At 41.0% G+C, this 23584-nt stretch overlaps 1 protein-coding gene across 2 annotated transcripts in view; it reads right to left on the bottom strand.

The window, feature by feature from the left end:
* The window catches only part of LOC110679302, a 169237-nt gene that overhangs the window by 101687 nt on the left and 43966 nt on the right, over window positions 1-23584 (bottom strand). For both annotated transcript variants that reach the window (XM_021853619.1, XM_021853618.1), the window contains exon 2: window positions 22810-22855. In XM_021853619.1, coding sequence (XP_021709311.1) covers window positions 22810-22855 — 46 coding nt within the window. The remainder of the gene's footprint in view (window positions 1-22809; window positions 22856-23584) is intronic.

The raw sequence follows: 23584 nt of genomic DNA, 5'->3' as shown, positions 1-23584 counted from the left end.
GAAGATAGCGAGTGCTACAGGGATCGTCACACAAGGGTAGTCCGAGAAAGAGTATGTGCTGACACCACTAAGAAATGGCAATACCAGTGGGATCAAGCTGTGACTGGCATATGGACACATCGTCTTATCAAAAAAAAATTAAAGACCTCGATGTCGCTTGCAGTTGCCCAAAATTTTATGGCTCGTAAGGCAATCTAGAATGCCGTGAAAAGTGTACTGCGATCTGTCAAACTTGGGTACCTTTTGTACTACCGAGGGTCCAAATGCAGTACTAGAAGTTTTACACAATCTGAGCCCGAGTGTGACGGACCTGGTCTTATCCCAAGTCTGTCGCTGTTGATAAGAATGACAGTGGCACAGATAATGTCAGCACTACCGCGGAGGTAGATAGTAGAGCAGCAACGTGAAGCGTGGAGATCATTGCTTGGTTTCGGGTCGTCGGAGCGCCCACGAAACGGAAGTCATCCTCCAACTTGGACGAAGAAAGAAGAAGGAATGAGTGCGGTATTACCTTCGGTCTTCGGGGCGTCCATGAACCGGAAGTCATTCCCCAACCGAAATCGTTGGATTGACCTCGACACTCGCCAGCCGACGAAGAATGAAGAGGAGCTTCGGGTATGTAGGGCACCGACAGTGCGGACGTCATCCTCAAACCGGAACTGTCGGACCACGTCTGCAACCCGGAGACGATTTTGGCTGTTTTAGGCTGGACGCCCGCTGGCTAGTTACTTCTGCTTGAATTTTCATCTTTGCCTTCAATGGAATCATCAATCTGCCAAAACCTGGGGGCGTGAAGATCAAGGCGACAATTCGAACGACTAAGATCACTATCTCGAAATCGCGGGTGCGTTCAAGTTTTGCATTCTTGAAACCGACAATCGATAAGTTTCAATACACAACGCCTGATTACCATGAGAAGCTGATGGGACAACAACTACAGTGATCTTTGGGAGTCAACCCATAGAACGGTAAGCACAGTAGCGCGAGAAGTGTTAGGTTGCTCTAGGAAGTCAATGAGTACGACGATGAGTGCCAGAAGGTGACGAATGAATGTGGCACAGAGCAACACGATGGCCCGTCAGAACACAGGCGTTGAATGAAGTGCATCAATTGCCGAGGAGTAACATTCCTCAGTTCGGCGTATAAAAGTATGTCTGTAATTGTGTTTACCAGATTGAGATCACGAGTCCTTCGTCGGTGAATTGAATACTAAGCTCGTTTTCGAGAGGACCTATTTACCACGGTTCAAATTTCCACCTCCCGACAAATTCTGGATGAATTCCGGAAATACAGCTTGCGAACTCATAATCTGTTTGTAGATTCAGTGAAGAGCAATGAATTGTTGATTAGACTGATTTGCGAAGCTTGAAGGATCAAAATCGTGAGTATGGGTGTTGGACGAAATTTTGTATGCAGTAGCATTAAAGTAAGCCGGTGTGCAAAAAAAAAAACGATACCATTAATACATTAATACACGTCTTATTTTCTTTGGATTTGCGGACGATATCGACACCATCAGGACACCACCTTTTAAAATGCACTTGGATTGAAATATCTAAGTTTCTAGAGCTGCTGGGTGTTAAAGAATGCCCGTTGAACTCAACTAAGCAATCAGTTTGCAGTCAACTCTCACTAACTCGATATTGAAGGTACTATTGAGTTAGGAAGGTATCGAGTTACAGAATACAAAACTAGTGCAACATCGATCCAAGGGACCATCGAGTTAGCCATGAAAACCAACTTTTACTCTAACTCAACATCGAGATACAGAATATCAAGTAAGGGAGAGTTGACTGTATATTAACGAGTCTACAAAACAGAACAAACAATTAATTATTGCTCTAGTATAGCCTGCTTCCATAAAATTGTAATTAGTAACTAGTTAATGTCCAAAAAAACATCTTCAATAGGTAAGGAATTTATAGCTCGAAAAAACATCTGATCGATGTGGTCAATCATGCCACCATATACGCTGTATCGGCGTCGTTATTGTTCGCCTGCTGAGCAGAAAATTTTTCACCTACTTTGATCGAGTATTGTTTTCCATCAGGTAGGTATGTCGCTCTACAATCGCAATTAAATGTTTCAAGTGCTTCCGATTAGCGGCTGTCGTTCGACTTCGTTCGATAGCGATCAGAAACTTCCCCTTCTCGAGCTGCTCGCATGCGGACGCATGGTTGCGTGTGTGTCGACTTCCACTTGCCTTTTCCTACCAGCTGAGCGTAAATAGGCTCTACACCTCCGATAACAGATTGCCACGGACTACGGGAGATAACAAGTTGAGGCGCAGTATCTAGCCACAAGGGTCATTACGAAGCAAATGTCCAATTCCATTGATGAGTCTCTACTGTGTTCGGCGCGCTCTCGACAAGATGCGGAACAGTACGGAAAATACTACTTTTGAGCATTGGATGGATATACGATGTGCCACTTTCCCAGCACCTCCCAGCTAGGCGCGTGTTGAAGCTCTTTCTCTCTGTGGCATCAAATGGATAAGCTCGAACTTCCTGTTTAACAGTTATTTGAATACATAAGCGCAAGCATATTTAATGCAAACATTCGGGGTAATGTTTCATCATTCCGTTGCACCGTCGGTTGGCCGCTGCAGTCCGTCGACAATCACAGTCACAACCAACGACAGGGGAAAAAAAGCGTCGTGAAAGTGCATGTTGTGCATTTTTACCACCACTTTGTTTCCCGGCTCTTCTCTCGGGGCAAGACGAGCAATGCTGATTTGTTGTTAGTTAGAGGAGGATGTCTGTCTGCCGGAATTGTGGCACGCTATGCTATGAGAGCGAGCGCGCAAAGTGTGACTGTCAAACTCAGGTCAATAATCGCTAGTGAAAGAAAATCCCTGACAAACATTTTGTGATATATTGTGTCTAAGCAAAGTAGGCTGAAAACGATTACGAGCATGTTGATTAGGCTGGCCCATCTCAGTATGGGAGAAAAATAAAGTTGTTAAATTCCGCGGGGCACCCCCCCAGAATTATTCCTTAGGATTAGAAGAAGACTTCCTGAAAATTTCAGCACAATTGGTCGTTCTATGAGCTGGCGCATTTGAATTGAAGTTAATATGAGATTTCTAATTCAAACATATGGGAAACAGCATATCATCTACTGTTAGGTTCAGTGAAATTGTTGATCACGTTCTATTGAACCCAGAATATCAAAAACAGTACTTGACACCATAACGAACAATATTGTAGAAGGTTGTATCAGGATTAAAATTGATAAAGTTGGTGTTTTAATCAACTGAAGTAGATCTGCAATACTGCTCTGTATTTCTTCAACATACCATGATGGTTATTACTAGGCGCATCATAGCCACCTATGACGCTGGGCGAGCTGCTGCGTAAGGCGCATGCATATATGTGATTGTACAGGAGTGCTGATCTAAGCTTAACTTTCAACAACTGAAATGGAAATTTAAATGAACTTATAGCCAGATACAACCTTCTGCAATTATGTTCAGTAGGGTATCAACTAGTGTTTTTGTCAATCTGGGCTCAATTGAACACGATCAACTAGTGTTCAGATCGAAACAGTGACAAAGGGTCAATTTTCAATATATTTAAAACAAATATCCCATACAAACTTCAAATTGAATGCGCCAGCTGATGGCGCAACCAATTGAGTTGAAATTTTAACAGACCTTTTTTCTTACCATAAGGCACTTATCTAGCGGTTGCTCCGTTGAGTTTTACAATTTTTTTGTTTAAGGACCAGTCTAATGTTGATTACTATCGCTAACGTAAATAAACATTTGTAGCGTTCGGCAAAACAGAAGCTCAGCTTCTTATTATTTGGAATAAAAATAAATCTATGACATTTGTTGAATTCTATAACAGTCAATGACGTAGACCATAAATTCTAATCTAACACACCGTTCGTACAATAATAAACGTGGTTGAACCATTGCTGTTTTCTCACATCATCATTATGCGTGGCGTGGCAGATAATAAACAAATTACCTCTTTAAAACCGTATATATTTCCATTTAAATTGGAGTAATTTAGTACCGACCTGCGAGGCGAGGTTGGCCATTCATTGATCGTCGTCCACGTTGCCGCTGCCGATCGATCTTATCCACCCGGAGCGCCCTTTTGCCGGTAAGTAGTAGGCCGTGCCGTCAGTCAGTCAGTCAGTCACTGGCGACAACCTTCATTCGACGTCAGATTGCGGCAAATTCCATCTCTATTAAACGCCCCGCCAACTGCGACCGACTCCTGTCCAGTTATCATCATTATCAGCCTCGGAGGCGACGTTGTTTCATTATCATCATCGTCAGCAACATCTTCATAACGAACAAAACGAAAAACGTAACGCGCCCTTAAGATGAGAGGAGTAAGATTGTAACCCAAAACCTACTAAAAGCACCAAATTACCAGCCTCTCATTTGCGCTAAAGAGGCATTCATTTGCATAAGGTTACCGTCACTTATCGAATCTGTGGCAACGCGGGCCAAAATCGTCGTTCCGCTAACTAGCACTTTCCATCAAGATGGAGGCGAAATTTGATGCGCTCTTTATTTTATAATTTGATCAAATGGGAAACCCATAGCAGCTAGCAGCTGTTATGGTCCGCCGCCACCGAAGCGAACGTATCCTTATATATCCATTACATGCATCGAGAACTCCTCAACAAGGGGCTACCGCTACTGATTTGCCATCAACAGCGACCCGGCTCAAAAACGTGGGAATAATGAAGCGGGAATGAAATCATTGTAAATTGGATGAATCGCTCGCGGCTCCACGACGCGTGTTTTATATTTATATGATGCAGTTGGGAAATCAACGATCTGTCTTACAACCACACTACTCATGCTCATTTCGATACGAAGAGCCTTCTTACAGCCGCACGAGCACTAACAATGTGTGAATTTCGCGCATAAAACAAGCCGACGGACCAAAGTGGAACCGTGTGGCCAGCGATCATTCACCTTTTGACTGACAGTTTTTGATTTTTCATAAATTTAAGTACACCCTATTCTGTTTTTGCACGGGGGATGCGTACCGTGAAAAAAAAGTTTTCAGTTCAAAATTTTAAAAACCGTACAAAAAAAAGTAACATCATTTCTCGACGCTTCATGCAAAAACACGGCCGTGTAAAAAAAATCCGTGCAAAACCAGAATCGGGTGTATACTGTTCCACTCAAACAAAAAATTATATGGAAGAAATGGTCATTTAGTTCTCTATTTGAATTGACATTTCTTTTCAACTGCGTACTGCGGTTAAAGAAAAAGCTTTTCTTGACCATTTCATTGTTATTTAGTACCTGATGAACAGAAGTAACTCTGCCCAAGTTCTGAGCTATAGAACATCGCGCTTCAATAGTGAGGTATTCATTAAAGTCCTGAAGTGCGAAAAGATCATTCTTGTCCTAGACTGCCTAGACTGTGAAACAAGTTGCTATGAAACCGCGAGCATGTAATGCTTCTAGCCCTTCCAGAGAGGGCAGGCCGCTGATGTAATGTTGCTGGGATGCTATGATTGCATCCCTCCTCGTAAGGGAGGAGCTTTGGCATGTCGTGTCCGAAGCGAAATCGGATCCGTTGACACCGAAATGGACAAAAGCGAATACCAAGGCTCGAATCACCATTGATCTATGCATAGACGGCAGTCAAACGAGCTTGGTACGGCGGTGTACTTCGGCAAAGGACGCTTGGAAATCCCTCAAAGACTATCACGACAAGGGATCGGAGGACATTCCGAATTGGCGGAAGGAGGTGACACGGAAAAGCACTTGCAGGAGTTCACTGAGGTGCTGCAGCGCATTGCTGACATCGGAGATGAAATTCCCAGAAAATGGCAAGTAGCGGTTTTGTACCGGAATCATACTAAGCACTCGGAGACTTCGAACGTCGGGTGCTTAGGACAATCTTTGGCGGTGTGTTTGAATCGGTGTTTGGCGGCGAAGTATGAACCACGAGCTCGCTGCACTCCACGGCGAACCTAGGATCCTGGAGGTAGCAAAAGCTGGAAGAATGCGTTAGACGGGCATGTTGTAAGCTGCTGGCTGCGGAGAACCATCAACATTCGAAGAAGCTGCGACTTGCGCAGAGAAGGACAAATGTCTAGAGGCGATCAACGAGGAGCACAAGTCTCTCATTACTAATGCAACATGGGATTTTGCCGATCCCCCAGAAGACTGAACGTAATCGGTTGTAGGTAGATATTTAAAGAGAAGTTTGATGCCGCTGATAACATCGACCTGTTTAAAGCAAAACTAGTTGCTCATTAAACCTTCCGTCAGGCAAATAAATAAGTATTCGGAAACACCGAGATCGTTGTCTTTAACGCTACGTTGGAAATACCATTTAGCATTTGTATCATTCGGGTCAGAAACTTTAACTGTACTGCTTAAACAGCTATCAGCACTTCTTTGAAAACTTGAATATCACCGGAATTACCTACATCTTCGCCAACGTACGGACAGTTACATGGTTGGGAAGAATGTAATTTAGAGAATGTCTGGCAATATACAGTGCTGGACTGCAGTATATATAAATGTAGCTCAGATTGTATTGATATATATAGAAGGTTACTTCTAATTTATGATGTTTTTTTTAAACTAGAGCTTTGAAACCACTGTTATATGAACAGTAGACATTAGAACAAGCAGATTTATTTAAATTTGTTTTGTTATTTTGCATCTTAAGCTTGAGAATGTGAATGTTTGAACAGTTACTGCTAGTAGTTCCATTTAAGTTTTAAGTCATTGCCAATAAATTTAAAAATATTAAAAAAATATGTTTGAATGTAAACATGTTCATTCTAAATGATCTGTTTAAACGCTGCGTTTCACTGTACTTTAATTTTCACTGCTTTGAATAACATTTTTAATATAAATAATTTAGGTAATTCAGAAACCGAATTTAGTATTATACCATTGAATTCCACTAATGAGTGTATCCTTTGACAGATACACGTATTTCGACCTCAACTCTAAGGCCGTCTTCAGTGTCGTGTATTTGACTCGATTTAATTAGGAATAATTTATTTTTTCCCTCTATTCAAAAAGTCGGCAGTTAGTTCCAAACGAGATTAATCACCATATTTCTAAATAACATGACGTATTATCGATCAAACTTACAAATTACTATACACAGACTTTTGAAATGCATCTGGCAACCCTGACCAGATGCAGCGCACCAGTGTTGGCTGTCGAGAGCAAGATATCTCGCCGAACATTTACTACCCCTCGACGGGTTGTTATCGGAATCAGAATGTGTTTATCTCCTGTTCGGTTGCAAATTACGCTTCAGGATATGCACAAAAACGATCATTTACGCGAATTTATGGGAAGCATTATCACGATGGCAGGGTGCATAAGTGGTACTTACGGTGTAACTACGGTTACCATTCGCTCTCTTTCTTCTGATCCGCGCAGCCTGCTACGCGGTTGCGATTGATATGATGATAATTTTCGCGCTTTCTGCTACTCTCGCTATCAAATTATCACTTGCGATTTTCGCGCAGTAGGCCGATATCGCACACCGTGATCAGCGTTTAGCAGAGTGAGAACCAGCCAATCATTTTTTTTTCTACTAACCTTTTCAAGAAATAGCACAACCACCATTCTACAGCACCAATGGTATTTCTTCTGCGCTAGGACTGGCGAACGGCTCATCGCTGTTCCCATCATCATCATTGTCTTTGATTACTGCTCACTATAAAAATCACACCTTTCGCGTTCGATTACCGATTTACGATTGCAACCTTAAAACGCCCACCAAAACATTTGCGGCCCTGATCAAGAGCTTTGCAATTCAGAGGCAGAAACAGAGGAGAGATACATTATCAATCTTCAAACCTTGCGATCAGATTGCTCGGAAATGGCAGGAAGGAATTTTTGCTGTGTTTTAATCTGCTTGGCATTTTTATTGGGCGGCTGATAAAATTCTTTTCGGCAGACCCCTTCCGTCGCCCCATTGGAATCCGGTAACGGCAATCTAGGTGGTGGCACCATACTCTGGATAAGCCTTTATCTGTCAGCAATTGTAGCGGATTGTCTGCGCTATTCAGACGTTGCAAACGACGCGACGCCTGCAGCTGACACGTTGTTTTGATTAGCCGAATTCCTGGCATATATATGGTATCGACAGACTCAGAACCGGAAAACACCACCTAATACGTTTTGTAAATCTGATAAGCGAATAGATATGGGAGGGTTACAGCTGGATTAAACAGCAACAAGAAAAGCGGTTTTATAACCGATAGTGGCGTCCACTGAAAACAACAGGGTCCGGTCTGGTGTTTAAATTACGTCGGAGATCCAATGAAGCAAATTATTGAACGAAATTAAGCGCAACATCGCAACTGATTGCTTTCAGGCCGAGGAGTGGTCCATTAAGCAGGCGGTGCAAGAGCACCTGCATAGTTACAAGGGATGGCTCCTCTATTTCAGCGGTTCCCGAATGAATGGAGAGGACTAGAATTTTCGTTCATTACAATCTATTCTTTGTAACTTAGTATTGAAGGGACCATTGAGATAGTTAATGAAACTGCGTTTCAAGGGACCATCAAGGTTGCCATGAATACCAACTTTTACTATGGCTCTAGCACGCAGTTGAAAAGATATGTCATTTCAAATGGAGCTCTCTGTAAAATTATTGACCATATTTCTTCCTCAGATGCAAGGTTAATTCTTCCAATAATTACTTTACACCCCTTTGTTTCTAGCCTCCTCATTTTCATGCCAGTCGTAACAACAAGACTAAAAAGGCTTTTGGTCTTTACAGGGCTGGTAGCGACTGAGTGCTTTAAAAATAGGAAACAAAAAAAAAAAAGAGGATAAAAATAGACCAGAAGGGAACAAAAATGAGGCCGAAAATAGACCAAACAGAAACCAAAAAAAAAAAAAAAATAAAACGAAACCTTATAGGAGCCAGGATATAAGAGTTTGATTCTTTTAGCATCAGAGCAGGAGTTTCTCTAAGATCTATATATATTTTTTTTTAAATTCCTCGTGACATTATGACAAGTACTACTGTTTGTGTTTTTCATGATTTTCACTAGGAATTTCATCACAAATTTATTCAGGTATTTGCCCAAGTGTTCAGATTTTTTTTTATATCTTTATTTAGGAGATTTTTTACCCTAGGCTAGGTCATCTCGGAACCAACGGGTTTACTTCCCTATAACATTTTACGTCATAAGTGACTATTCGGGGGATGGGATTCGATCCCAGGTCCTCGGCGTGAGAGGCGTGTGTTCTAATCACTACACCAGGTCCGCCCCTTAGTGTTCAGATATTTTACAGGAAATTTTTAAAGAAGTTTATTTAGTGACTGAATATCTCCACGATTTTTTGTAGGGAATTTCTTCAAAAATTTTGATTAGAATTCAAGAATTCAGTCAGGATTTTACCAAGGACACAGAACCACAGAAATGAATTTCTCCAATGATTATTTCAGAAATCATCTGAAATCCTCCAAAAATTCTGTGAAAGTCCAAATTCCTCCAAGATTTTTCTTAGATTTTAAGCATCCATCGATTCTCATGGGACATACTCCAAAATGAAAATACTTTCTAAAATTCATTTTTTAGGAAATTCCTTGAAAATTGTATTTTAAGATTTATATAAGACTAGTGGTCCCGGCAAACTTCGTCTTGCCATCAAGTAGGCTGTTGAAAAACGCAAAGGATCGTCCCATACAAAATGACAGTTCCATTCACGCTCGTTTTTCCGACTTTCCCGGTGAACATCCTGGGATTTTTATACACACAAACACTTCGGAACCCTTGATGAATAAAATGGAGAAAGAATCATTCAAATCCGTTAACCCGTTCGCAAGCCATTTCGTGACAAACACCATTCCATTTTTATTTATATAGATTTCAACTAGAGATAACTCTAAAAATACCTTCAGCAATTACTCTTTCTAAAATTTCTACAGAAATTCCTCCTGTAATTCTTTAATATTTTCTGAAGTAGAGTCTGATTTTTTTCCAGGAATTCTTCCATGAATGTCTCCAGGGAAATGTAAAAGAATTTATTCTTAAAAAGTAATCCAGAAGGCATTTTAAAGAAAATCTTAGCGTAACATCTGATAAAACTTTTATAAGTTTCTTAGTCACATCCGGATCTCTCAAATAACTTGTTGACTCTTGAAGAAGTTTTATAAGATTACCTTGATTATTTGCTACGATAAATCGAAATCGATCGAAAAAAAAAATGAATCGCAGTTAAAGATAGAATTCCGCAGGATTTTCAAAAGAAATTTTTCTGAAAGCTTTGATCAGAATCTCTGTAGATATTTATTTAGGAATGATCGGAGGAATTACTGAACTGGTGAGGAAACTTCAATAAACTTTTGAAGATTGTACGGACATTTTTTGAGAAATTTTTTTAGAAATGTTTGGTAAAACTGCAGAAGAGAGGAAATCACGAAAAAAAAAAATCATTGAAAAAAATAAATAGATTTGTTCGCAGAACCCCTCAAAGAATTCTGAATTTCTAGGAGGAAACTTGGAAGAATTCTTGAAGAAATCCACATAAACAGGCGGAGGAATTCTTGCAGTCTTGTGAAATAACATTTTAGTTTTTTTTTTTCAAACACTTTTGAATAAAGCTTTGTGGATTTCCTCGGAAGAAATTGGGTTGTTTAGAGATTAAAAATTTCTTTGTAGCTTGATCAAAAGAGCACATTTTTCTAAGTAAAACACGATTTTATTGCGCTTCAATATCTTAATTTTGATATTATAAATGATTTTCATAAGCTCACGAGTACAAAAGAAAGCACCATTCGTAAATTAAAATGCTACATCTAACGACAAGGGTAATTCCTGGGGGGGGGGGTCTTGTGCGAAATAGACATCAACAAGCAGCCAGGCTGCTGTCAAGCTAAAATTTTCATAAAAATGATCAGAGTATGCCTATGAGTGTGCGATTATTACTTAGTCACGCTAAAAATATTATACATTTTATGTGACAAAAAAACTGCCAACATTCAGAAACATTATAGTTAGTCTTATTGTTGCCTAAGTTGTTAAAAGCTTTTATAAAATATATTTGTTACTAATTTACGTTCAGAAACTATCTGATTCAACCAATTTATTGCATTTATTGCCTGCATCAAATTGCATATACTTTGTGTGGAGCATTTTAAATGTTCACCTTGAAATTGATTTCCTGCGAGACAAGCAAACAAACAACGGTTAGCACTGGTGGAAACTATTGTGTTCAAATTGAATAACTGAAACTTTCGAGTCCGCAACCCTTAGGGTAATTCTAAACCATGAAATCTACGATTTGTTCTACACATTTTTTTTTATATTTTCTCAACCTAATGAAATGAGATTTTCAGAGATTAGTATAACGCCTCCAAACTATCATTTAATTTTATTCATTTTGAAAATACAGACACGTTAATGCTTCCAGTGGACGATTTGTTCTTTGAATGAAGCGCCACACTAGACAACGGACTAACATGCAACGCCCAGTGGCACAGTCGGAAAACATTCCTCACGAAAAGTTTTCATGCCTGAGGCGGGAATCAAACCCACACTCCTTAACACGATGCGGCTAAATGCCTTGGTGACACTAACCGCACGGCTACGAAGCCCACAAATTCCTGATTTTGGGCCGGTCTAATATACACTAGTCCATTGCGAGAAAGATATTTTTAGCGCGGTGAGGCGTGATACACAAGTTGAGAACCCCTGCTTTCCCATCAGGAGCAAAATGCTTTCCATTAACTCCAGATTCGCTCTATCAGCTTAATAAGAATACGATATATTGACTAGATAGAATCATATTACCCAGAACGAATCCATGTATATACATTACAGTCCTGCCAGAGTGAACATCTACGTCAACGTGGTGTGGAGGTTCTTCGAGATAGAGGAAGTCGTACAGCGGAAAGTAAGACAGAAAGATTGCAAAAAGTGAGATAAAAACGGATTATTAATGAACAGCAAATATGATATCAGGGGCAGCTGGGTAGGCAATGAGAGTGGCCCACAGCCATTGAACGCAATCATCGCCATCGTCACCGTTGTCATCATTGTCGTCATCATCATCATCATCATCATCGGTTCGGTGCAGTCTGGTCAAGTCAAGACTCTAGAATGTTACCCTGCCACTTTACGCCAAGCGTATTATCAGCACTTGTCCAGCTCTCCTACCCGGGCTGTATCAGTGCCATACCAGACCGCGGAGCCGGCCGGAGTGAGAGAGAGGCCCGACCCGCCTCACATTTGCTTCAGATTAATAAATTGTAGCTTTTGCGTGGCGGCACGAGGGATGCAAAACGTAATAATAACAAGAATCATTGACAGTAATTAGTATCTGGCGCCTGTCATAATGAGTGCCTTTGGTAAACGGCTCCAATATAGCAATAATAGGACCATCCAAGTTGCCGTCACCCAATGACTCCATGCGGTGTTGAAATGCTCACTGAGTTATGTTAAGTGTACCAACAAGGGATCACGTGTCAGCTTGCTTTGATCATGTCATTAGGCATTCTTTGATGTCCTAATAGATAGCGAAGAGCCAAATATGACGTCCATCGTTTTTCGGGTTTTCTAGTCCACCCCCTCCCTCCTCTGTCCCACATTTTCCAATACCTTATACACGCACTGCCAGATCTTCGTAAACTCTCCCTCCTCCCCCAAATGATGGACGTCATGTTGGAATGATCCCGTATCGAGAATTTAGAAGATTCAAAGATTTTCCAATTGCCAAATGTATCCTGTTTCCTAGAGAATTTTTCGATGCTAAGTGCTACAGGGGGAAGCTTGTGTCACCCGCTGGCATACAGACATAAATCACCAACTTACTCCAAATCGCCCATGTACGACACAGTTGTTAACATTGCTCGGTGCTAATCTAAGCGCTTCAGCAAAGGCTGCTTTTAAAATGTATACACCATACACAATTTTAACACGTCACTCTACCCCCATGAATACTAAACACTCGACGCCCAGAGTCAGAAATGTCGACCCCATATCTGCCGGCACTAATCAGGCCTTACAGGCGAGAATGAAGTACGTTTGTTCAAATGATGGCGACATAATTTTCGGCGCAAAATTTGCATTTCCACCGCGTACGACCAAGGCGACGGACGACGACTGACGACAATTCCAACCAACCACGCGATACGCAAAATAAAAGAACGAAAACATTCACACGATACGTCTTGAGAAAATCGTTCGCTACCGTACTTAGTCAAGAGCATGGCGTTTTCTGTTGATTGGAAAAATTGTTTGGTGATTCACAAGAAAAAAATCCCTTTTCGAGTAAAACAGTGGACCGATTCTACTGTTTGTAAGTGCAAAAAAACATTCATTGCCAAGCATGACAACCGAGGTGGACGCGTTGAATACCAAATAAATGTGTACTTTGCGACTGATTAAAGTTCGCCAATGCCGGTAATCATTCCATCTTCCGCAGCTACAGCAACATACGTGTGTTGATCAGCGGAAATATGCGTAAGACGAGGATGAATGGTTGGTTCTGTACCTTTAGCATAATGAACTTGCTCAGCCCTGACTCCGGAAGCACGGATGATGAGAAGGACGAATTCTATGTTCAACTCGAACGCAAGTATACCCGCTGTCAAGGCTATGAGGTCGTCATGAGGAAATTCCAATGCTCAGGCTCTCCAGGTGAAGAGATTCAGATGATGATTGGACAGTTCAGATTTACCGTTTTCGATGCGAAAGTGAAATCAATACTAAGATAAACACCTGAACGATGCTGGAGACATATGAAAAAATGATCAGAGTAGCGAGGGTGAACGAACGATATCGCTTCCAAGAGCACAACAATTCATAGCATTTGGATCTTACTCTAACATTCTTCTTCCGTATTGGTACTACTGGATATCACCAACCTATGAAGTCACAACTTGATTTCTTCGATATATTTGGCATCAGCACTAACCGTGACGCTAATCTAGTTTCCGAACACCATCCGGTCATCCCAGACTACCAAAGTAAGGTATCGATGGTTTCCATACGTCTTAGCTTTATGGAAGCAATCAACGATCACGACTACACAAAGGAAAGCCCAGGCAGCAGTAACTAAATAGAGTGGTCAAGTGAAAGCTCCTGGCGATGATGGAATTTTCTACATCCTCATCAAGAAACTTCCAGAAAGTAGCTTATCATTTTTAGTTGATATATTTAACAAATGTTTTCAATTAGCATATTTTCCTGACAAATGGAAAAATGCTAAGGTGGTTCCAATTTTAAAACCAGACAAAAATCCTGCAGAAGCTTCTAGCTATCGTCCAATCAGTTTGCTTTCCTCCATCAGTAAACTTTTTAAAAAGGTTATTTTGAACAGAATGATGGCCCACATCAACGAAAATTCAATTTTTGCCAATGAACAGTTCGGATTCCGCCATGGACATTCGACCACTCATCAACTTTTACGTGTAACAAATTTGATCCGTTCCAACAAATCTGAAGGCTATTCTACTGGTCTTGCTCTTCTAGACATAGAAAAAGCATTCGACAGTGTTTGGCATGAAGGTTTGATTGTAAAATTAAAAAACTTTAATTTTCCAACATACATTGTTAGAATAATTCAAAGTTATCTGTCAAATCGTACACTTCAGGTTAATTATCAGAACTCCAGATCTGAAAGACTTCCTGTAAGAGCTGGTGTTCCTCAAGGCAGCATTTTGGGACCAATATTATACAATATTTTCACATCTGACTTACCTGAGCTACCTCAGGGATGTCAAAAATCTTTGTTTGCGGATGACACAGGCCGCTCTGCCAAAGGACAAAGCCTGCGTGTCATCTGTAGTCGATTGCAAAAAAGTTTGGATATTTTTTCTTCATACTTGCAAAAATGGAAGATTTCTCCTAATGCTTCCAACACTCAACTAATAATATTCCCACATAAACCAAAAGCTCTTTATTTGAAACCTTCAAGTAGACATGTTGTCACGATGAGAGGGGTTCCAATAAATTGTTCAGATGAAGTTAAGTATCTAGGGCTCATGCTAGATAAGAATTTAACTTTCAAAAATCACATTGAGGGCATTCAAGCCAAATGTAATAAATATGTAAAATGTCTCTATCCCCTATTAATAGAAAATCAAAACTTTGTCTTAAGAACAAGCTTTTGATATTCAAACAAATTTTCAGGCCAGCCATGTTGTATGCTGTACCAACATGGACTAGCTGTTGTAATACCAGGAAGAAAGCTCTGCAGAGAATTCAAAATAAAATTTTGAAAATGATTCTGAGGCTTCCTACCTGGTATAGTACCAATGAGTTACATAGAATATCCAATGTTGAAACATTGGAACAAATGTCAAATACAATCATTAATAATTTCAGGCAAAAATCGTTACAATCTTCTATTGCCACGATTAATGCGTTATATGTTTAGGTTAAGTTAGGTTAAGTATATTAAAAAAGTTTTTTTTCTCTTATAAGCAGGTGAAATCAACTTACCTGTAAAAAAACTGAACTGCTACGGCAAATGAAATGTAATATGTTGTTAACAAAATGTTAATAAAATCTTAGATTTGTTTTACCAAATTAGAATGATAGTGTTGTCTAATAACACAGAACACCTAGAAGAAATGCATCTGTAAGAAATGAATGTAATGTTTGGAATGATACTAATAAAGAAATTAAAAAAAAAAAAGAGTGGTCAAGTGCGCTTTCACATCACTATAACAAGCCGATACTGCAGGAGAATTTAATGTCTGTGCTGTGGTGTGGGGAAGCAGAGTGACCAACGCAAGAAATTATATCCTGAGCAGCCTGTACGATTGTGCAATGAGTGCTCCGTTTGCACATTTCGACAACGGAACCCTCAGGCAACAACGGGTAGAATAACTAGTAGGCGGAAGTGGAAGACGAGAAGTGACTAACGGCGAGCTTGCTGCGAAAATCCTAAAATCGAAGAATGCCCCTGGTGCAGGCAGAATACTGAACGTGACGCAGAAAGCTGCCATCCTGGAATATCCGGACATGTTCAGAAAGGTGTTGCAGAAGTGTCTTGACGAAGGTAACATTCCAGGAATATAGAAGATCCAGAAGCTGGTACTGCTGCCAAAGTCATGTAAGCCACAGGGAGATCCATGCTTGTTTAGGCCCATTTGCCTACTGTATACACTCGAAAAACTCCTAGAAATAATTATCCTTAACAGGCTGACGACGTGTACGGAGAATAAGCGCGGGTTGTCGTAAATGCAGTTTGGATTCCGCAAAGGCGTATCGACGGTAGACGCGATTCTAACAGTACTCGAATATGCCATCGCAGCATCACTGCACAGAATGCAGTTTCCTGACTATATGTGCGAGATCCTGAAGAGCTATTTCCAGAGCAAAATCTTGGTGTACGAAACAAATGAAGCGCAGAAGTCAATGCAAGTGACAGCGAGCGTCGTTCAAAGTTCCGTTCTTGGCCCAACTGTTTGGAACGGGATGTACGATGGAGTTTGCACACTGTGGCTACCCAGGAAGGTGAAGATTGTGGGTTTTGCGGATGGTGGGTCACTAACGGTGATGGGTGAGATGTTGGAAGAAGTGAAGATGTCGGCGATGGAAACAATTGACGCAATCGAGGGCTGGATAAGCGGAATCAAATTGTAGTTTCCTCTCCAGAAGTTTCCTCCGCCGAAATCACAAGACCGAACTCGGCATCTGCCCGGCCAGCTTCGGAGAGGCTATGTCCACCGTCGGGAACTAGCTGACTAGATCGCGTAGTAGCACCGGCAAATGATCGTCGGGGCACCTGTGAACCGGAAGCTTCCTTCCACCACAATCGCAGGACCGACCTCGGCATCTGCCCGAATAGCATCGGTTCGGGTGATCTTCCGCTGCCAGGGAAATCTTCGTCGGAGTAGGATAGATCAACTGTCTGGGGCTGTTCTGAGTAGAACGAGCGTACCACCGGCTTGAGTCTTCGAAGCGCCAGTAAGCCGGAAGCCATCCTCCAACTGGAATCGCTGGACCGACTTCAACACTCTACCGGCCAACAACGGAGTAAGAACAACGCATAACGTTACCGGTTTCGGGAGATATCCCTCCATCGGGGAACCCTCCATCGAACTAGGCTAGCTTTATCGTCGAGAACTACACCGAGTAGTATCGATCACGACGAACCGCCGACTTTGGGTCGTCGGCAGATTTGTGAAAAAATCTTGAAATTCACTCTACAGTAGCCAAGTAGAGCAAATCACAGTCAGCGAAGCCAGTGAAATTCACGCCCATCGCTGCTGTAGGCAAAAAGCCTTGAAAATAGCAAAAAACCCGTTGCTAAGGGCAACCTAAAATTACTGTAGAAAAATGTTCTATTTCCCGCATTTAGAGCCTTCAATGACACTAATGATTTAGAAAACTCATGTACCCAACAAAGGGTACTTGATGAGATCCACGTTTTTGAACTACTGCACTGGGAGAGCCACGTGATTTTCACGAAATTCAAGCCAACTACCATTACCATTCCCAGCTCTGGTCGTCGGTCGCTTGTGAACCGGAAGTCATCCCTCAACCGGAATTGCAAAACCGATCACGGCATCATTCCTCCCGAAGAGTATGAGGAGCAGAGCAGTGAAGTCAAGCGCAGAGACAAATTGCAGCCATAGCAAAATAAGCAAGCGGTGGTGAAATGGCGTAAGGGCATTAACAAGCCCTCAGCCAAACCATGAGATAGTTCCGTGCGAAAATTCTAGAAAAAAAAATATAAGATAAAAACATCTATATCAACTTCTAAAAGCATGCGATGCTATGTGTGCTCATCCGTTAGCAGGCCTCGTAGGATAAGTTGGCTTCTACAATCCTTGTATGTAGGAAGCAGTCCGAAAACGTGTTGAGACCGTAGATAAGGTCTCACAGAAATGCCACAGAAACTGCCCAAAGAAGATGAGACTGTTGGTTTCGTGAAGCACGTTGTCTTGAAAATACCTGAAAAAAATCTTGGAAGGGATGTTGACGACGGTGACTATTGACACCTACCAAAAACGAAATAAAGACCTCCATGTTCCTTGCAGTTGCCCAAAATTCTATGGCACAATTTTGCCAATGATAAGACTGCAAAGCTCAATGTAATAGCAGGATGCCGAATGCCGTTGGACCGAGAAACAATAGACGTCTTCTGGTGAGCGTATCATCGTCAATTTTGAGGTATAGACTATCAGCCTAGGTCGCATTAGTTAAAAGTAATCAATATCGAGTGGAGATTAACGGACTGTAAAAGTGGACTCGTGGCAGCAAAGTGTGATAGCTCCGAGAGATAAAGGAAGACGCACCGGCTCGTCTACAATGCATTGACGTGAGAAACTAGAAAACATAAAGCGTTACATCCACTTGATGTAGTTTCTTTCTAGACTCAGCTGTTTCCGGTATTGCCTGTAGATTCGAAGATGTACTTCTTTGAAAGTTCCCAGATTGAATGTCATCGTAGAGAAGTGCCTATAGAAGTCACATGAAACGCCGTGGACAGATAAATAGAACAAATACTTTCCAAGATGCATAAAAAATAGCAAAATGATCAGCCTATTGAAGATATCGGTAAAAAGTGTGAACCAACGATCAGCGTAGGACCAACGTGACTTCGAGTCCAAAAAAAGACGCTATGCTACACCCGGAATCACTATAATATAAAATCACTATAATCGCCCAGTCAGTCTATCGGAAAAATGTATAATGGAAAAGAAAGAATAGGTGCCGGGAGAAGTTCCATCGTGGGGAACACTTCTACAGAGAGGATTCGATCCATCATCTGAGATTAGTTGAATAGTACGCGATGAAACACTGGTTTAGTGTCGTTGGGTTTTGGTGAACCGGATCCTACCGGTATCGCTAGGATAATAGGTTTCGGAAGACCTTCCTTCGTCATGCAACTATCCACTATAGTAGAGAAGGTTCACAGAGGGCACTAGACAAGTAGTTTGCGATTAACTGGTTGTAGGTCGTCTGGACCAACCTCTGCACATAATCGGGCAGGACTTAAAGGTAACGAAGAGAGCAAGTGGTGGCATTAGGCCATGAAATGCGCAGGTACACAGACAAGCACCTTTCCTTCCGAAGTTAAATCATGGGGGAATTGCGTGATGATCACCCAAACCGTGATTCTTGATTAATTCGCCCTGACATGCCCTGTATTAACCTATAAACCCAAAAGACCCATCCATGCAAATTCTTGTTACTTTAAGGTGCACCCTTACCATAAATGTCCATATCGCATTGTCATAGCTTTGTAATCAGTCCTTTAGTATAGAGTTACTGTGCACGTGCTGCAGCCTTAGGTGCAGGAGCCTCTTTGCTTGCAAGCACACGGGCGCGCTATACATTGTGAGACCTTTTTTGGTGCGCCTCATTTTTCTTGCGATGTGTCTCACTGCGGTCTCATGCGCTCCGTCACATGTGCTGTTTATTACGCTTATTAAGAAAATTTTCCGGTTTACGGTAGACGCAGAGTTCTACCGCAGCTATCAAAGTTCTACCGCAGACTTCGAAATCATTCTATCATTGAAGCAAACGATTCAATCATAGTATGCTTGAAAGAGAAAATGCTATGAAAAATAGCAACAAACAACAATCATCAAGACGGTATCCAAGGTATCATTGAAGCCTGCTGATGATTTACAAGTGCAAATCAGTGATGTGACTGCTGCGGTAGCTTTTCGTTGAACCGTAAAACGGAAAATTTTCCCTAAAATTGCAATATAATTCAGCGCAATAATTGAAGTGATTACAAAAGTTTTCAACGAGAATCGAAATTGTAGCTCTTGGATCGTGAGTCTTCGATCATATCATGTAGGCCATTTAGACACCTGCATGATGAGGCGAAAATAGATGTAGAGACTCTTCGTTACTAAGCAGTTGTTTCACAACTTGGATACCGATGGCGAGCCGTAGCGCCGAGCAGCGCATGAGACGAGTCTCCCCGAGAGCACATCACCTAGCGTGCGCTTTTAGAATTTTCGTGAGCCTCCGTCTAGCGCAGCACACTAGGATTCCGATGAGCTAAGAGACGGTTTGGTTGGAGGCTCGTCAGTACATTAAGAGGAAAATAACCATCATCGTTTTACAAATTTTCAAAACCAGTTTTTTCGCTCAAAATTGAAGCAATGCTCAAGAAAATCTATCATTGCATTGAACTTATTATGTGTAATGCAATGATAGATCTTCATGGGAATTTTTTAAAATTTGAACGTAAAAACTGGTTTTTCATTTTTGATGATTGCTGATGATTGAATGATGGAGTCTTGAGCCTTAACGATCAACGCTCCGTCATCGTAATCATCGTCATCATCGAAACTTCAAAAGCAGTTTTTCTGTTCAAAACTGAAAATTATTCGATGAAAATGTGTTCACTGTGTTGCGGTTGGAGAATTGAATACAGTGAACACATTTTCTAGTATTTTTTTTTTGATTTTGAACGAAAAAACTGATTTTGAAAATTCCGAAATTGATGACGGATCCTGCCCCCTTAATGTGCTCCTGAGAAATAAGTAACTCTACTTTAGTAGATAGATTGTGTCTTTGTATCACATTAAAAAATACTTGGAACTTTATCAATGCTCTATAGTGTTTGTCCGGGAAAAACATTTCTCGATTATTTTATCAAATCTACATAAGTAATTTCCATATGGTTTTGAGAAAAATAATTAAGAAGAATCACAACCTGTCTTCTAAAACGGTTTTAAAATGAATTCCCTTTTTAACTATGTTTCGCAGTGTATATCGCTTAAATTTGGCATGCAATCAGCTCGCGTTAAAATACTAGGTAGTTTTTATCGTTTCCCACAAAAATTGTATGGCAAAATGATAAGCCATTTCATTCAGTTAGTTACGACGTTTTTGTACCTGTTTAAAATTGACTCAAGTAGTGTTTTGTTTTGATTAAACTTTAAAAAAGTCAAAACCTTATAACAGTTTGATTCGTGGTTAAGTCACCTTTTGTTTCTCCATTCAACAAAGCGGTGAAAGTCATGGTTAGGTTGCGAAAGTTGAGAATCTTACTTACGCCGTTTTGTAAATCATGAAATAAAACGTTTTAAAAGTGAAAAATCGAGTTGGGAAAGAGCGGAACGTGTAGAATTTCGTCTGCGAAACACGTAGGATTGATAAAGTGTGTTTGTTTACTTTTCTGACTTGAGTCTGTTTGAATAAGTTTTCGAGATTTTCTGAAATGCGATAACTAATCATTTTACACACTCTGATCCTTGTGAGTTTAGACTCAATCTAGTCATGAAGAGTAATTGAGTTATTCAGTGATAACTGCTCTCCTCCAAGGTGTACAAAGTAGCATAATAAAATCCCACACGTGATACTATTGTATTTCCCGTTTTGGCGTTTAAGATGATACCCTATTGATGCAAACACTTCCAACAGGAGGCGCTAGTCTGAATAATAGATTTAATCGCCCGGCCAAGGCATTCGAATTATGGCAGTAACGGAGTACAAATCATGTGATAATGTGTCATATAGCGATGTAATGGTTCTCTAGGCCGTCCATCGCTATTCTCTCCATCCTGATTCCTGAAACGGCAGCAGCAGAAGGTGGCATGCTCCACCAGCCACCAACAGCGATGATGAGGGAAAGCACCCCTCATGCATATGCAAATGCAGTCGTAACCAATGAAGAGCACACATTGCCTACATACGTGTGAGCCAATCGTCAACTGTACTGTTAGTACCTATGGCTAACAACACCTTTCGATCTACTACAGCGCAAAGGGGCTGTCCATAAACCACGTGATCATTTATGGTGGGAGGGGAGTCTGGTCGAAGATCAGGGTCCCAAATAATTACAACAAAAATGAATAGAAAATACCGCGAGGGGGAACGGGGGTTCTGGAAATCGAAAAAAAAAACTACGTGATTCCTGAACAGCACTTAGCCCACCGCTGCCGGCTGACGATAGTTCAGGTTAGTGTTTGCTAATAAAGCTATCGGGATGGAGAGAGAGACACATTCCTCGGGCATTTCAGATGCGCAGCTTCAGTCACGTACCGGAGCTGTGGTGTGAATAAAACAGATTCACTTTACGATGCCGACCCGTCATCGTCGTCAGCCGGTAGGTTACTAGCTACTCTGGCCAAAAACGAGCCGCAGAGCTGAGCGCACTTTACCTATCATCGATTAGTTTGAAATGCGGAAAAAACCTTGGTCAATGCCGCTACCGAGCCACAGATTAAACGACAAGGATGAATTAATCTTTTTTAGAATATACATAAATATTTTTCGCACAAAATCGAACGCATTACGTAAACCTTACAGGGTGCTGCATACCTTTGGGCGTTTTACGTTATATGGAAATTACTTCACAAAACTTGTTTCCTACTAAATTGTCGATTCTAACCATTGTGCAGTAATTCATTTACTAATAGAAAGTTTGCTGATCTCGTAAGCCTTGAAACCATATGCGATGCCATACAAATCTAGGGATCCAGATTCATCCACTAAATACAAAATCCAAAACAAAGGATCATAATCCTCAAGGTTCCCCAGGAAAACCCTAGCAATCATAGACATTTCCACTTAGCAGTTAAGAAGGTGCTGGAATTACCACAATTTAATTAAAATTAAATTATGGAAACCACATATTTTCATTTCATATCTATCATAAAAGCCTCTTATGACCTCGTTCAGCCGGGTGTGCTGCGTTTCGTGATTGCAACAGCAGCGGCGTGCATTAACCAAGGCTCATAAGGCAATCGTCCAGGGATGTAGCCATAAACGAAGGGAACCACTTAGTAGTTGCAATATATGTACCCATCCAGTAGAGTCGGCGAGCGGAGCGTGGCTTAGTAATACATCTCTACGTGGAATGCACGATTGGTGCAAAAAACCAGAAGAAAAAAAAACTTGAATGTAACTCACCATCAGGAGGCACAAAATCTTGGCATAGACGGTAAGCTGTGGTAACCTGTAAAAAAGAATAAAAAGAGAAGTGGTTAATTCAACATGAAATAAACTGAAAAGTTTGTTTTAACAGCAACCACCGGTGGAAGTGTGGGGCTCCATCAGTGGATTTGCCGTGTGGTTTATTCACACGTATCGGCACTGCCCCGTGTGCTTTCGAAGCCAATGGCGTGCATGAGATGTCCTGAATGTTAACCCCTCTACCGGCAGCTTCATTTTTTACCACAAAATAAATATTCAAATCGTTATAACTTTTTTGTTTTTCAATATTTTTGCACCATATTTTCACAAGTTCTCGAAAAACTCTTCTAGTTTTAGGATCTGCGTCGATATTGATCATTGGTCATCTGGTTTTGAGGATATTCCAAAATTCCTGGGGGGACCGACCCGTAACCAGAACCCCTCGTTGATTTCTTGGGCTACAGAATTTTAATCGTATTCGGAAATTCACTCTTCGGAACAATACATTAATGATAGTATGTTGTGAAAAAATGAAGCAATTTGGTGCAGCCGTCTTTAAGTGATGAACATTTAGGTTTCTGGAACCATGCTGGCCAAATAAAGATCTTAAAAACTTCATAAAACATCACATCGTAATTTTCGGATATCTCCAAGAATTCTTAATTGATTTGTATGATTTTTTCAGAGTAGCTCCTTATTACCTGGCATAATAAAGCCCACATTTTATTTTTTTGATAAATTGATCAAAAACAAAATGGCCGCCAAATACATT

The sequence above is a fragment of the Aedes aegypti genome, chromosome 3 (assembly GCF_002204515.2).
Source record: "Aedes aegypti strain LVP_AGWG chromosome 3, AaegL5.0 Primary Assembly, whole genome shotgun sequence".
Classification (NCBI taxonomy): Eukaryota; Metazoa; Arthropoda; class Insecta; order Diptera; family Culicidae; genus Aedes; species Aedes aegypti.
Note: the sequence above shows the minus strand (reverse complement) of the source record. Positions and strands in the feature narration are given on the sequence as shown.